Source organism: Microcaecilia unicolor, chromosome 2, assembly GCF_901765095.1.
Source record: "Microcaecilia unicolor chromosome 2, aMicUni1.1, whole genome shotgun sequence".
NCBI classification, from domain to species: domain Eukaryota; kingdom Metazoa; phylum Chordata; class Amphibia; order Gymnophiona; family Siphonopidae; genus Microcaecilia; species Microcaecilia unicolor.
In genome coordinates, this window is record NC_044032.1 from 547,683,772 (window position 1) to 547,696,644 (window position 12,873).

The 12,873-nt window shown below is 45.2% G+C and overlaps 1 protein-coding gene across 1 annotated transcript in view; it reads right to left on the reverse strand.

Moving 5' to 3' along the window:
* GABRG1 (gamma-aminobutyric acid type A receptor gamma1 subunit) overlaps positions 1-12,873 on the reverse strand; it is a 154,144-nt gene that overhangs the window by 23,597 nt on the left and 117,674 nt on the right. Inside the window, 1 exon segment of the mRNA XM_030192633.1 lies at positions 3,641-3,852. Within this exon segment, the coding sequence (XP_030048493.1) occupies positions 3,641-3,852 (212 nt within the window).

Consider the following 12,873-nt stretch of genomic DNA (forward strand, 5'->3'; position numbering starts at 1 on the left):
AACTGTAAGGACTGAAGACTCAGGAACCATCTCATGATTCAGTCGCTGGATTCCATATGGAGGATAGACACTTGAGGGGCTCATAGTCTGTTACCAATATTAAAGGACGGCTCAGCAAATAGTACTGGAACATTCCCGGTGCCCACTTGATGGCCAGAGCCTCCTTCTCAATGACTGCATAGTTCTTCTCATGAAGCAGCAGTTTCTGACTGAGGAAAGCCACGGGGTATTCGTTCCTATCATGGCCTATGTTGGATATATCAATTTGTAACATGAATAGTTGATTGAACGCAGGACTCATCAAGACTGGCTCAGAGCAGAGGGCAATTCCCCAAGACATATCTTCAGTTTTTAAGATAACTCAGCTGCTCTCAGACTGTCTATTGCTACTTCTACCTGTATAAAATGAATCTTCCATTCTTTATTTAAAAATGTATAAACTGTTCTATCTTACGATTCTAGGCGGGTTCCAAAGCAACATACATAATAAAAACATTAAAACATAACATTGAAAATAAAAACATTTCAACAAAAATTAACATTAACTGATAACAAAACATAATGTCTACCTATATGAGTTAAATACAATTCTCCATCATAGCAGCTGTCTTAAGTATCAGCAAATGCTTGAGTAAACATATATATCCCCAGCTGTTTTCTAAACTGCATAATACAACAAATTTTATGTAGTGCCTCAGGTAATCCATTCCATAAAACAGCCCCCTCTATATAAACTATAAAGGAACGATATATATCCTACGTGACATGTCGAAAAGATGGAACATCAATCAAAAATTTGATTCCAGATATCAGAGATCGAACAGGTCTATAAATCTTCAATGAACTTGCTAAAGTCAAAGGAATATTATCATTCAAGGCCTTGTGAATCAGAGCCAAAAGTTTAATCAGTATCATTCAGACTATGGGAAACCAATATAATCCCTTCAAGGTAGGTGAAATAAGGTCAAATCAAGTTAGAGTTGACAAAATATTGGCTGCAGCATTTTGACAAATTTGAGAAGTTTGTAATTTATAAGCAGGCAACCCTAAAAAAAGAGCATTACAGTTCTGAAGTTAGACGGAGATAAGAAATCCTATTTTCTTCAAATTAATCTAAGTTTGAAAAATACTTTTTGAATTGTACATTTTAATTGTTCAGTCATAGACAACATTAAATCAACCCAAACCCCTAAATATTTCAGACAATTAACCATAGAAATCTTCAAATCATCAAGCACAATGATTTCAGGTTCTGGTGAAGGACAAACTCTACCAGAAAGACACAAATTTGAGATTTAAACAAACTGAGTTTAAATCTCTTGGTAGTAAGACATGTCCTCTCTGACTGAAGTGAACACCTAAAAATTGAAAAGCTTTATCTATTGTAGTAGTAATAGGAAAAAAAAAGAATTGCAAATCATCAGCATATAGGTAAAATTGGACATCCAGGCATGACAAAAGACAACTAATTGGACATATAAATATTAAACAATATGGCAGAGAGCGCTGAGCCTTGGGAGACACCAGATGAAACCTCAAACCAATCATAAAATTCATTATCCACTTGAATTCTAAATTTTCTTTGAGAAATAAATAAATGCATTGTCCCCAATTCCCAGGGCCCTCAAATGATTCATCACAATACCGTGATGCACAGTATGAAAAGCAGCAAAATATCCAATGTTACCATAAAGTACTCAACATCTCTACCAAATCCAGCACAAAACAAATCAAATACAGAAATGAGAATAGTTGCAGTTGAGTGATATGGTCTAAACCAAATTGAAACATATTCAAACAATTATTAGTATCCTAAAAGTCTTGAAGCTGATTTAAACCCACTTTTTCCAAAACTTTAGACACAAATTTTCAAATCACTCTTATGATTCTTCACAAGAGGAAACACTGCTGCGTTCTTTAAGACAGCATGGACAGAACCCTCAGATAAAGATTTATTAATCGATTGCATATAGGATCAACTAAATCAGACTGCAAGGCTTTAATAACAGTAGAACAAGCGACTCAAGACCTTCCTCTTTGGCAGTGCATACACTAAGAGCCCTACAGGTGCCGTACCCTTTTAGCCCACGACTCCTTCCTTGCTGATTTATCTCCTCCCCTCTCTTCCTCCTTCGTTGTTTCTCTTCTCTCCTGTGACTTTGTCTACTGTACTTTGTACTATTGTTGCTTATTAATTATTGTACGCCACATTGAGCCTGCCTATGGGTGGGAATACTGTGGGATATAAATGTCATAAATAAATCTAAAGGGCATCAGTTCAGATTGAACCTTTCAAGATATTGCTAACTTGTTTTGATGTAAATAAAAAAAATCTTTCCATAAAATGGAATAAATATCCAAATCACTCAGGAATAGGGAGAATCTGAAAGGATAAAGAAGTTGTCTGAACCTTCTTATCAAAAAAATGCTGCAAATCATGACAGGAGAGATCACTATTTGGCTTATCTTTAGGGTAATGAATTAATTTTCTCACTACTGAAAACAATTTCTTTGCATCATTTGGAGCCTGCGATATCACTTTATCAAAGTAATCTTTCTTAGCTATCATAGTAAGATTAAGATAGTCTTTCAAACAGGAACGACATTCATTTTTTGCAAATTGTAATAGCCAGCCTGATAGAATCAGAAAACCAAGGTGCTGAATGAGCATTGTAGATGACAATGCCATTCAGGTATGTGGCTGCATAACCATCATGCAGTCAATCAGGTGCATGCTGAAATGTAGAGGGAGCCCCAAGTAATCCAAAGGTCAATACCATAAACTGGGACAATTGGTGGTTAGGCAACAATAAGTGATTTAAGTGGGCGGGAACCTCTCCTGCCTGCTTAAATTACTTTGAATATTTACTGGTCAGTTATCTGAGTACTTGCACCATGCCCTCCATATTCTGCCATGTCTGGGATATGCCCTTTAAGGTATTACTTTGAGGGACTGTTGTTTAAGGGGAACTAGTAACCTCTTATACACTCTCTCACAGGGCATTGCATAATTCCTTGCGTGGGTTTTTTTAGGGGTTCTGATATTCCATTTGAGGGTCCACTATTAATGAACAGCAATCATAATGCTTCTTTGGAGGTGTGCAGTAAAATAAAGCTATTTTCCCCAATTTCTAATTTTAACAAAATATTGGTTGAAAAGACAACTCAAATATCTAATTAGTAAGGGACCAGATGTATAAAGGATTAGTACTTAAGTTATCAGATGCATGTGTCTGTCTTGTTCAAAGACTCATTAATTTATGGCCAGATGATGAAAATTAATCATTACTTATGCTACTGTGGATAGCTATTCCCATCATGAATAAAGCAGTGTTGATAAACCTATTCTACTCAAGATGATAAATGACCCAATTAGTATTATACCGTTTATACATGTTCACCAATTATATAATTTGCAGAAGATTTGGCATGAACATCAAGGCACATTTTTGATAGGTTTTCTGGTTTAAAACTCAGCTTATCTTTTCTCAGGTATATAAAAGCTTATCAATTTTCACATTACAAGTACTTTCTATTTCAATTGTGTTATAATATATTCTGAGATCAGATTTCAAGTGACTTTTTATTCCCCCCCCCCCCACCACCCCAGGAAAATACATATAGTGTTGTTAAAACTTACATATGGTTTACTTTTAATCTTCTTGTCTTTTTCTTTCTTTCCTTTTTTGATGCTAGTGAAATAATGCAATGTACCATATTCCATCAGGGCAGCAAACACAAAAATGAAACAGACTGAAACAAAGAGGTCCATTGCTGTGACGTAAGAAACCTTAGGTAGGGATTTTCTAGCAATTGTACTGAGAGTCGTCATTGTCAAGACTGTAGTAATACCTGTTGAGAATAAGAAAAATACAGTTTTGTGACCTCATGACTTATTTTAGAAGCCCTCTTTGCAATTTACATGTGTATATAATGTTGAAAATTCGATTTTAGAAAGATTAGATTTATACTATGTGCATATGACAAGAGGGTATGGTTTGGGTAAGAGAGGGGCAGAACCAACACTACACAAGTATTTCCAAAAGGGAAATGCATGCCTACAGTATGTCAGAAATCAATGTCGTCCTATTTACCCCTCCCCCGAATCTCTATAAGGTAAAATTATGTATCATACCTGATAATTTTCTTTCCATTAATCATAGCTGATCAATCCATAGACTGGTGGGTTGTGTCCATCTACCAGCAGGTGGAGATAGAGAGCAAACTTTTGCCTCCCTATATGTGGTCATGTGCTGCCGGAAACTCCTCAGTATGTCGATATCAAAGCTCCATCCGCAGGACTCAGCACTTAGAGAATTACACCCACGAAGGGACACTCTGCCCAGCTCACCACCGCCGAAACGGGGGAGGGGAATTAACCCAGCTCATCCCCACACAAGTGGGGGAGGGGAATCCGTCCAGCTCATCCCCGCGGAGCGGGGGAGGGACACCACACCCGCCGATGCGGGGGGATCTGGCTTATCCTGCAACCGCAACCGCAGGAGGAGCTGACTGACCCTAATACCGCCGAAGCGGGAGGGGTACAAAGCTGCCCTACAGCCGCACGAAGCGGGAGGGAGTGCCGGCAGAATTTAAATCTCAATCCAGCCCCGTAAAACGGAGGGGAGAGGAATGCAGCAGCTCACTGTAACACAAACTCGTCTCAACTCTTGAAGAATCCAAGTGAAAGAAGAACTTGAACACGAAGTCCTCCTGAAGTAACTGAAGGCTAAACTTGAACCTAAAATTCAACCAGAATATAAACAGTACAGATATCTGGGAGGGGCTATGGATTGATCAGCTATGATTAATGGAAAGAAAATTATCAGGTATGATACATAATTTTACCTTCCATATCATCAAGCTGATCAATCCATAGACTGGTGGGATGTACCGAAGCAGTACTCACCCAGGGCGGGACATAGAAATCCCTGACCGCAACACTGAAGCTCCAAACCGGGCCTCCGCCCGAGCAGCCACAGTCAAGCGGTAATGCCTGGCAAAGGTATGGGCCTTCCCCGCGGCCACCTAAGCCGCTGCAAAGGCTTCCTTGCCCATCTTGCCACTGTAGGCTTAGAATCCTGCAGACCCTTACGAGGACCTGGAAACAGGACAAACAGATGATCCGATTTCCGGAAATCATTGGTCACTTCCAAGTATCTGATGATGACTCGTCTCACATCCAGAAATTGAGAGCAGAGTATTCCTCTGGGTAGACCTCCCTACGAAAGGAAGGGAAACAGAGCTGCTGCATCACATGGAAGTGAAAAACAATCTTGGGCAGGAAGGAAGGCACTGTGCGAATAGTCACTCCTGCCTCAGTGAACTGCAGAAAAAGCTCTCGACATGAGAGTGCCTGGAGCTCGGAAACTCTTCTGGCTGAAGAGGTAGCCACCAAAAAGACTGCTTTCAACGTCAGGTCTTTCAGAGATGCCCTCGACAAGGGTTCAAAAGGCGGCTTCTGCAATGCTCTTAGCACCAGGTTGAGATTCCACGCAGGCACCACTGAGTGCAAAGGAAGGTGCAGGTGATTAACTCCCTTGAGAAAGCGCACCACATCTGGCTGCGAAGCCAGGGAAGCACCCTTCAGGCGGCCCCTGAAGCAAGCCTGAGCCGCTACCTGAACTTTCAGGGAACTGAGCGACAGGCCTTTGTCCAGACCTTCTTGCAGGAACGCCAACACTGAAGAAATTGGAGCAGTGAAGGGAGAAAGTGAGCCTGCTTCACACCACGCTGCAAAGATACGCCAAACCCTGGCGTAAGCAGTAGAAGTAGAGCGCTTCCTCGCTCTCAGCATAGTGGCGATGACCTTGTCTGAGAAGTCCTTCTTTCTCAGACGCTGCCGCTCAATAGCCAGGCCGTAAGACCAAAGGGGGAGGGATCCTCCATCACCACGGGACCCTGATGTAACAGGCCCTGCTCCACTGGCAGCCGCAGAGGATCGCCGACTGAGAGCCTGATCAAGTCCGCATACTAGGGACGTCTGGGCCAATCCGGACCCACCAGGATTACCCTGCCGGGATGCTTTGCCACCCGGTCTAGCACCCTGCCCAACATGGGCCAGGGCGGGAACACATAGAGAAGCTCTTGTGTCGGCCACCGTTGGAGAAGAGCATCTACTCCCAGGGATCGAGGGTCCCGTCCTCTGCTGAAAAAGCGCGGCACTTGGCAATCGGCCGATGACGCCATCAGATCTAGGCTCGGCTGGCCCCAGCGCTTCGTGATGCCCAAGAACGCCTGAGCAGATAGCTGCCACTCTCCGGGATCCAAGGTATGGCGACTGAGAAAGTCCGCCTTGACATTCATGACTCCGGCAATGTGGGCCGCTGACAGCTGTTCCAGGTTCGCTTCCGCCCACTGGCATAGATTCATGGCCTCCTTGGCTAGAGGGGCGCTCTTGGTACCTCCCTGGCGGTTGACATAGGCCACAGCCGTGGCATTGTCCGACAGGACCCGTACAGGCTTCAACACCAGTACCGGGATGAACTCCAACAACACCAACCGAATGGCTCTGAGTTCCAGGAGGTTGATAGACCACTTTGCCTCTGCAGGAGACCAGAGCCCCTGCGCTGTCCTTCCCAAGCAGTGGGCTCCCCAGCCCATCAAAGAGGCGTCTGTCGTGACGACAATCCACTCCGGGGTCACCAGAGGCATTCCTGCAGACAACTTGTCTGTCTGCGTCCACCAGCTCAGCGCCTTGCGCACTGCTGGGTCCAAGGGAAGGCGCACAGCATAATCCTCCGACATCGGAGTCCAGCGCAGCAGCAGAGATTGTTGTAGTGGTCTCATATGAGCCCTGGCCCAGGGCACCACTTCCATCGTGGCCGTCATAGAGCCCAACAGCTGCACGTAGTCCCAAGCCCGAATAGGAGAGGCTACTAGGAACTAGTCCACCTGAGCCTGAAACTTGACAATCCGATTGTCTGGCAGGAACACTCTTCCCACTTGGGTGTCGAATCGAACTCCCAGATACTCCAGGGACTGAGTCGGGCGCAGCTGGCTTTACTCCTAGTTGATGATCCACCCCAGGGAGCTCAAAAGAGCAACCACCCGGTTCACAGCTTTGCCGCACTCTGCATAAGAGGGGGCTTGGATCAACCAGTCGTCCAGATAAGGATGGACTTGAACTCCTTCCTTCCTCAGGAAGGCCGCGAAGACCACCATTACTTTGGAAAAGGTCCGCGGAGCAGTAGCCAACCCGAAAGGGAGGGCTCTGAACTGGAAGTGTCGGCCCATTACTGCAAAACGCAGAAAGCGTTGATGAGGAGGCCAGATGGGAATATGCAAGTACGCTTCCTTGATGTCCAAGGATGCCAGGAACTCTCCTGCCTTCACTGCCGCTATAACAGAGCGGAGGGTCTCCATGCGAAAGTGCCGAACTTTCAAGGCCCAATTGACCCCTTTGAGGTCGAGGATAGGCCGTACAGAACCTCCTTTCTTTGGAATCACAAAGAAAAAGGAGTAACATCCCTTGCCAAGCTGATTTTCTGGCACCGGAACGACTGCCCCCAGGCGGATCAGATTGTTCAAGGTCTGCTGCACTACCACAGCTTTGACCGGAGACTTGCAGGGAGAGAGTACAAACCCGTCTTTTAAGGGTCGGCAGAACTCTAGCTTGTAGCCGTCTCTGATGACTTCCAGCGCCCAAGCGTCTGAAGTTATTGTGGTCCACTCGCCCATAAACGAGGACAGCCGTCCTCCAATCTGCACTGGGGCGTGGACCAAGGCCCCGTCATTGGGTACGAGACCCTGGGGGAGGACCGGAGGGAGCACCTCCGGGACGGCGGTCTCTGCGAAAGGAATGCTGCTTGGGGGAGAAGTTCCTCTTGAAGGAAGAGGGGGCAGAGGAGCCCGACCTGCCCGGGCGGTACCGACGGGTTTCCTGAAACCGTCCTCTGGAGGTACCAGGGCGAGTACTAGCCCGAGCCCTGACCTCTGGTAACTTCTTGCCCTTAGACGTGCCGAGATCGGTCACGATTTTGTCCAGCTCGACCCCAAAGAGCAGCTTGCCTTTAAAAGGCAATCTAGCCAGGCGGGATTTAGAGGCGTGGTCAGCAGACCAATGTTTCAGCCAAAGCCACCGCCGCGCAGAGATTGTCTGAGCCATGCCTTTCGCTGAGGCCCTCAAGACATCATACAGCAAGTCTGCCAAATAGGCAGAGCCCGATTCCAGGGCCGGCCAATCAGCCCTCAAGGAAAGATCCGAGGGGAAAGCCCGCTGCACCATAGTCAGGCACACCCTGGCCACATAGGAGCCGCAAATTGAGGCCTGCAAACTTAAAGCAGCTGCCTCAAAGGACGACCTTAAGGCCGCCTCCAATCTTCTGTCTTGGGCGTCCTTTAGGGCCGTGCCACCTTCCACCGGCAACGCCGTTTTCTTAGTCACCGCAGTGATTAAAGAATCCACGGTAGGCCACAGATAGGCCTCACGTTCCCTTTCAGTCAAAGGATAGAGGCGGGACATAGCCCTAGCCACTTTAAGGCTCGCTTCCGGGACATCCCATTGAGCCGCAATTAAGGTGTGCATGGCATCATGCACGTGGAAGGTTCTAGGCGGGCGCTTCGTCCCCAGCATAATGGCAGAGCCAACAGGGGCTGAGGGAGAGACGTCCTCCGGAGAGGAAATCTTCAAAGTGTCCATGGCCTGTACCAACAGGTTGGACAAATCCTCTGAGCTAAAAAGCCGCGCTGCAGAGGGGTCATCCGCTCCATCCGAGCGGGGATCCGTCTCCTCCAAGGAATCCGCAAAGGACTGTTGGGAGACCTCAGATACGCTGCCCTCATCTACATCGGAGGAGACAAAGTCCTCCAAGGCCTGGGAATCAACCCGAGGGCGTTTACCTCTGGGAACCTCAACCTCTTTACCAGACGAGGGAGCAGGGGCAGCGTTTTGCATAAGGAAGGCCTGATGCAGCAGCAAAACAAACTCGGGGGAGAAACCCCCCAGACTGTGTACTTCCGCAGCCTGGGCAACAGCCCTAGACGCACCCTCAACCGGCGCTCGCAAGAGCGGGGGAGAGACATGCTGCGCATCCAAAATGGCGTCCGGCGCGACACTCCGCGAAGGAGCCGCGCGGGAAGAACGGCGCTTAACTTTAGCCGCTTTTGTGCCGTCACCCAAATTAAGGGCGTTCATGGCATTAATGTCTCCAACCTCAAGGGCGGCCCAAGAAGAAGCCGTCCGAGCCGCGTGGCCGGCCAAGATGGCGGAGGCGAGGAGCGGGGGATGGGCGTTTATGGCGGGAAAAATCGCCACGCCGGAGGAAGGACCGGGACATTCATCGGCCACGAAACTGTCACCCAACAAGGGCGAATCAGGCTTTAAGACCCCCGCATCCCCTCTAGAAGCGCCCAAGCGATCCGGGGAGCGACTCTTTACGCCCTCGCCCTCCGACGCCATATGCCACGTGGAGATAAATCGGGGAACCCCCTGCCCGCTATAAAAAGGTAAAAATTACCTGCTGTCCGCTCCGAGCTGTAACGACCTGGTGTCCCAGTGAGTAGCTGCAATAAACGTTTAAATAAACGTCGAAATAAACGCCTTTAAGGACGTTCAAAAATTTTTTTTTTTTTTTTTAACGGAGCCAGCGGGAGGGGGGAGAAAAGGAGGGACCTGGCGCCACCAGGTTTGCACTTGCTCAAAAGAGCCCTCAACCCCAGGCACTCAACAAAACCTAAAAATTAGGCTTGGAGGCCTAGCCAGAGCTGCTGCTGTGTGTGACCACCACCTGCTGAGATAGAGAACATACTGAGGAGTTTCCGGCAGCACATGACCACATATAGGGAGGCAAAAGTTTGCTCTCTATCTCCACCTGCTGGTAGATGGACACAACCCACCAGTCTATGGATTGATCAGCTTGATGATATGGAATTACTGATTTACAGCTGCTCTTGGGTACATATAGGTTTGGTAAAAGTGCTTATCTTGAGCAACACAGGACAGGAAAGATTAAGGGAAGTTTCTTCCTTAATCTTTCGTTATTTTTCCCCTCAAAAATCATAGTGCAGAGAGACTGTGACCTCTTTATATTTATTTAGGGATATTTAGAGGTATAGGTTTCAAAAAATGAGACATGCACATCTCTGTGTCAATACTTACATGTCTATGTTCTAAAATATCAATTTACACCTGTAAGTGCTGACACACAGATGTGTATGTTGCCAAGTTGCCTCTGTTGATGTTTTGGATGTTGACATATGTAAAATGATTGCTTTCACCACATGTATCTGGTCCATTCACATTCATTCCTGCACTTAGTTTAGAAAAGGCTCTACATTAACCGATCCTTTTTTAAAACACTGCGAGAACTGCATGCATCTGACCTGGACATTTCAATTCTGATTTCTATATTCTGTCTAAGATGGGGCTGCAAAACAAATTAATATCCTGAGGTAAGAGCGATACATCAGTTATAGCAGCCATTTTGAGAGCAGAGCCAGAATGGGCAGGAGTGATGGGGGATTACTCCTGCCCCAGTTACACCTCTAGACTATCAGGGATTATAAAATAGGTCCAGAGGGGCCTATAGATTTGGGGGGGGGGGGGGGGGGGGGGGGGGGGGAGGCCCAGGAGAAGGGGCAACTCCTGTTTGGGGGGAGGGTGGACAGAAAGGGAGACAAATACGATACTGCACAAATTTTCAGGATCCATAGAAAACACATGGGCACAACCAAAGTGGTTTACATATATTATATACAGGTACTTTTTCTGTCCCTAGTGGGTTCACAATCTAAGTTTGTACCTGGGGCAATGAAGGGTTAAGTAACTTGCCTTGTGTCATAAGGAGCAGAAGTGAGAATTGAACTCAATTCCCAAGGTTCACAACCCACTGCACTAACCATTAGGCTACTGCTCCGTGTGGGCATTCTTGGCCAAAACTGAAAACAAGGCTGAAAATTCAAATAATGTTTTGGTCACAACCAAAACTGGACAGAAAAGGGATTTTGGGCTGGTTTCAGTGCCATAGCTTAAACCAGAATTTGGTTGTCCTCTATACACTACTTTCTCTCCATTTTTTCATCTGCAAAGTTTCTAAAGCACTTATTTGTTCCAGGAATCAATGAGGGAAAACACATGAAAACACTTATTTCACACACACATGAAAACACTTATTTCAGATAGAAGCAAGCTGCAGGGCACATAAAACTGCATCATGCAAAGCAGCATGTGTCTAAATGAAAAAAAGTGATATGTGCTCAGCTATACAACATTCAATATTTTGCATTCTTTACCCACATCTGTCACTTCTAAGAAGTGATAGAATTCACAGGACACTAGTCACACACTCCTGTCTCTAACATGTCTTGCTATCCTTGCAGTTACAGTACCTCAACCTGCACTACCCCAGCTGCAAAGGTCTCAAGTACAAAACTTATTATGGATCCAATTTCTCCTTCCTTGGCAGCCGTCTATGAAACGCTCTCCCTAGACCTATCCGAGCAATCCATGACCACCTACCATTCAGAAAAGCACTAAAAACCCATCTATTCAAACAAGCGTACCCAAAAGACCCAGATTAATCTCATGAACCCATCTACCTTACATATACTGAAGACAAAATGACATTGACCCAGAATCTATCTCCCACCTTACCCTCCTCTATCACCTGTCTCTACCTACCTACCCATCCATTTACTACCCATCCATCCTTCTATTATGTTATACTTAATTTCCTACTTTACATAACAAAATTCTGTGTTACCTATTACTATGTAAGCCGCATTGAGCCTGCTTTTAGTGGGAAAGTGTGGGATACAAATATAATAAATAAATAAATAAATACATTCTTATAACTCCATTCCACACAGGCCAGTATGGTAAGAAGCATCAGCCACTGAAGTCTGTCTAATCTGTCACATGAGAGTTCCATCACTGAATCTGCTCCCTTGCATCTTTAATAGTTGTACCATTATAGAGGGGTAATGCATTCATGCATCCACTTCTGCAAGCGCCCTGCCACTTTCAACAATACAGTCATCACAGCTAATGGCTAGCGTACTGTGTACTACACTTTTCCTACAATCAGTGTTCTAGAAAGGGTTATGTCCTCGTACCCATGGAAGTAACCATGGACCCATCTGGAAGCCAAAGAATGATTGTTGCTACTCACTCTTCTCCCTCCTTTCATCACGGCTGATGGTAATCAGTGAAGAACACAGGATGTTATCCAGCTTTATGTATGCAGCACTAAAAGATTTAGGCTCTTTACATGCTGGTAATGTGCTGTCTTAGCAATGGCATAGCTTATTTTATACATAAATGTTAACAAATCAAATGAGTAGCAAATTCATAAGACAAAGTATTCATATGATGGTATGGATATTATAAGACAAATAGGGGTGTAATTATCAATGTGGGCCACTATTATGACATACTAATTTACCATTAACTCATTCTATTTTAGTACAGGTCCCATTTTATACAATGAGATCTAGTTACTAATAACTGGGGTTAACAGTAAATTTTTAACAGTAGCCTACTTTGATAACTTCCTCCCATATAGTTCTGTAATAATGTACCGTTAGCAAGCATACTCACCCTCAATGAAAATTCATAATAATATATGCTATAATACACTAATGTATATAGCACACACATGTTCTATACACAGGTATCACACTTTACATAGCTGACAGTTCAACAGGCATATTTTGTCTTATATACATAGCATTAATTAACAACCGTCATAATCCAATAACTGCTGAAAAAACAGATTGTAAACTCACCACATATACCTAGTCAAGCACAGTTTTTCCCACTCCCATCTGCCTTCAGTGTTCTGTAGTTTGTTGATTGGTGCTTCTCTCAACAACTGATAACAATCATCTTCTATATATGAATAAGCTAATATAAACATATCAGCACTCACCCTA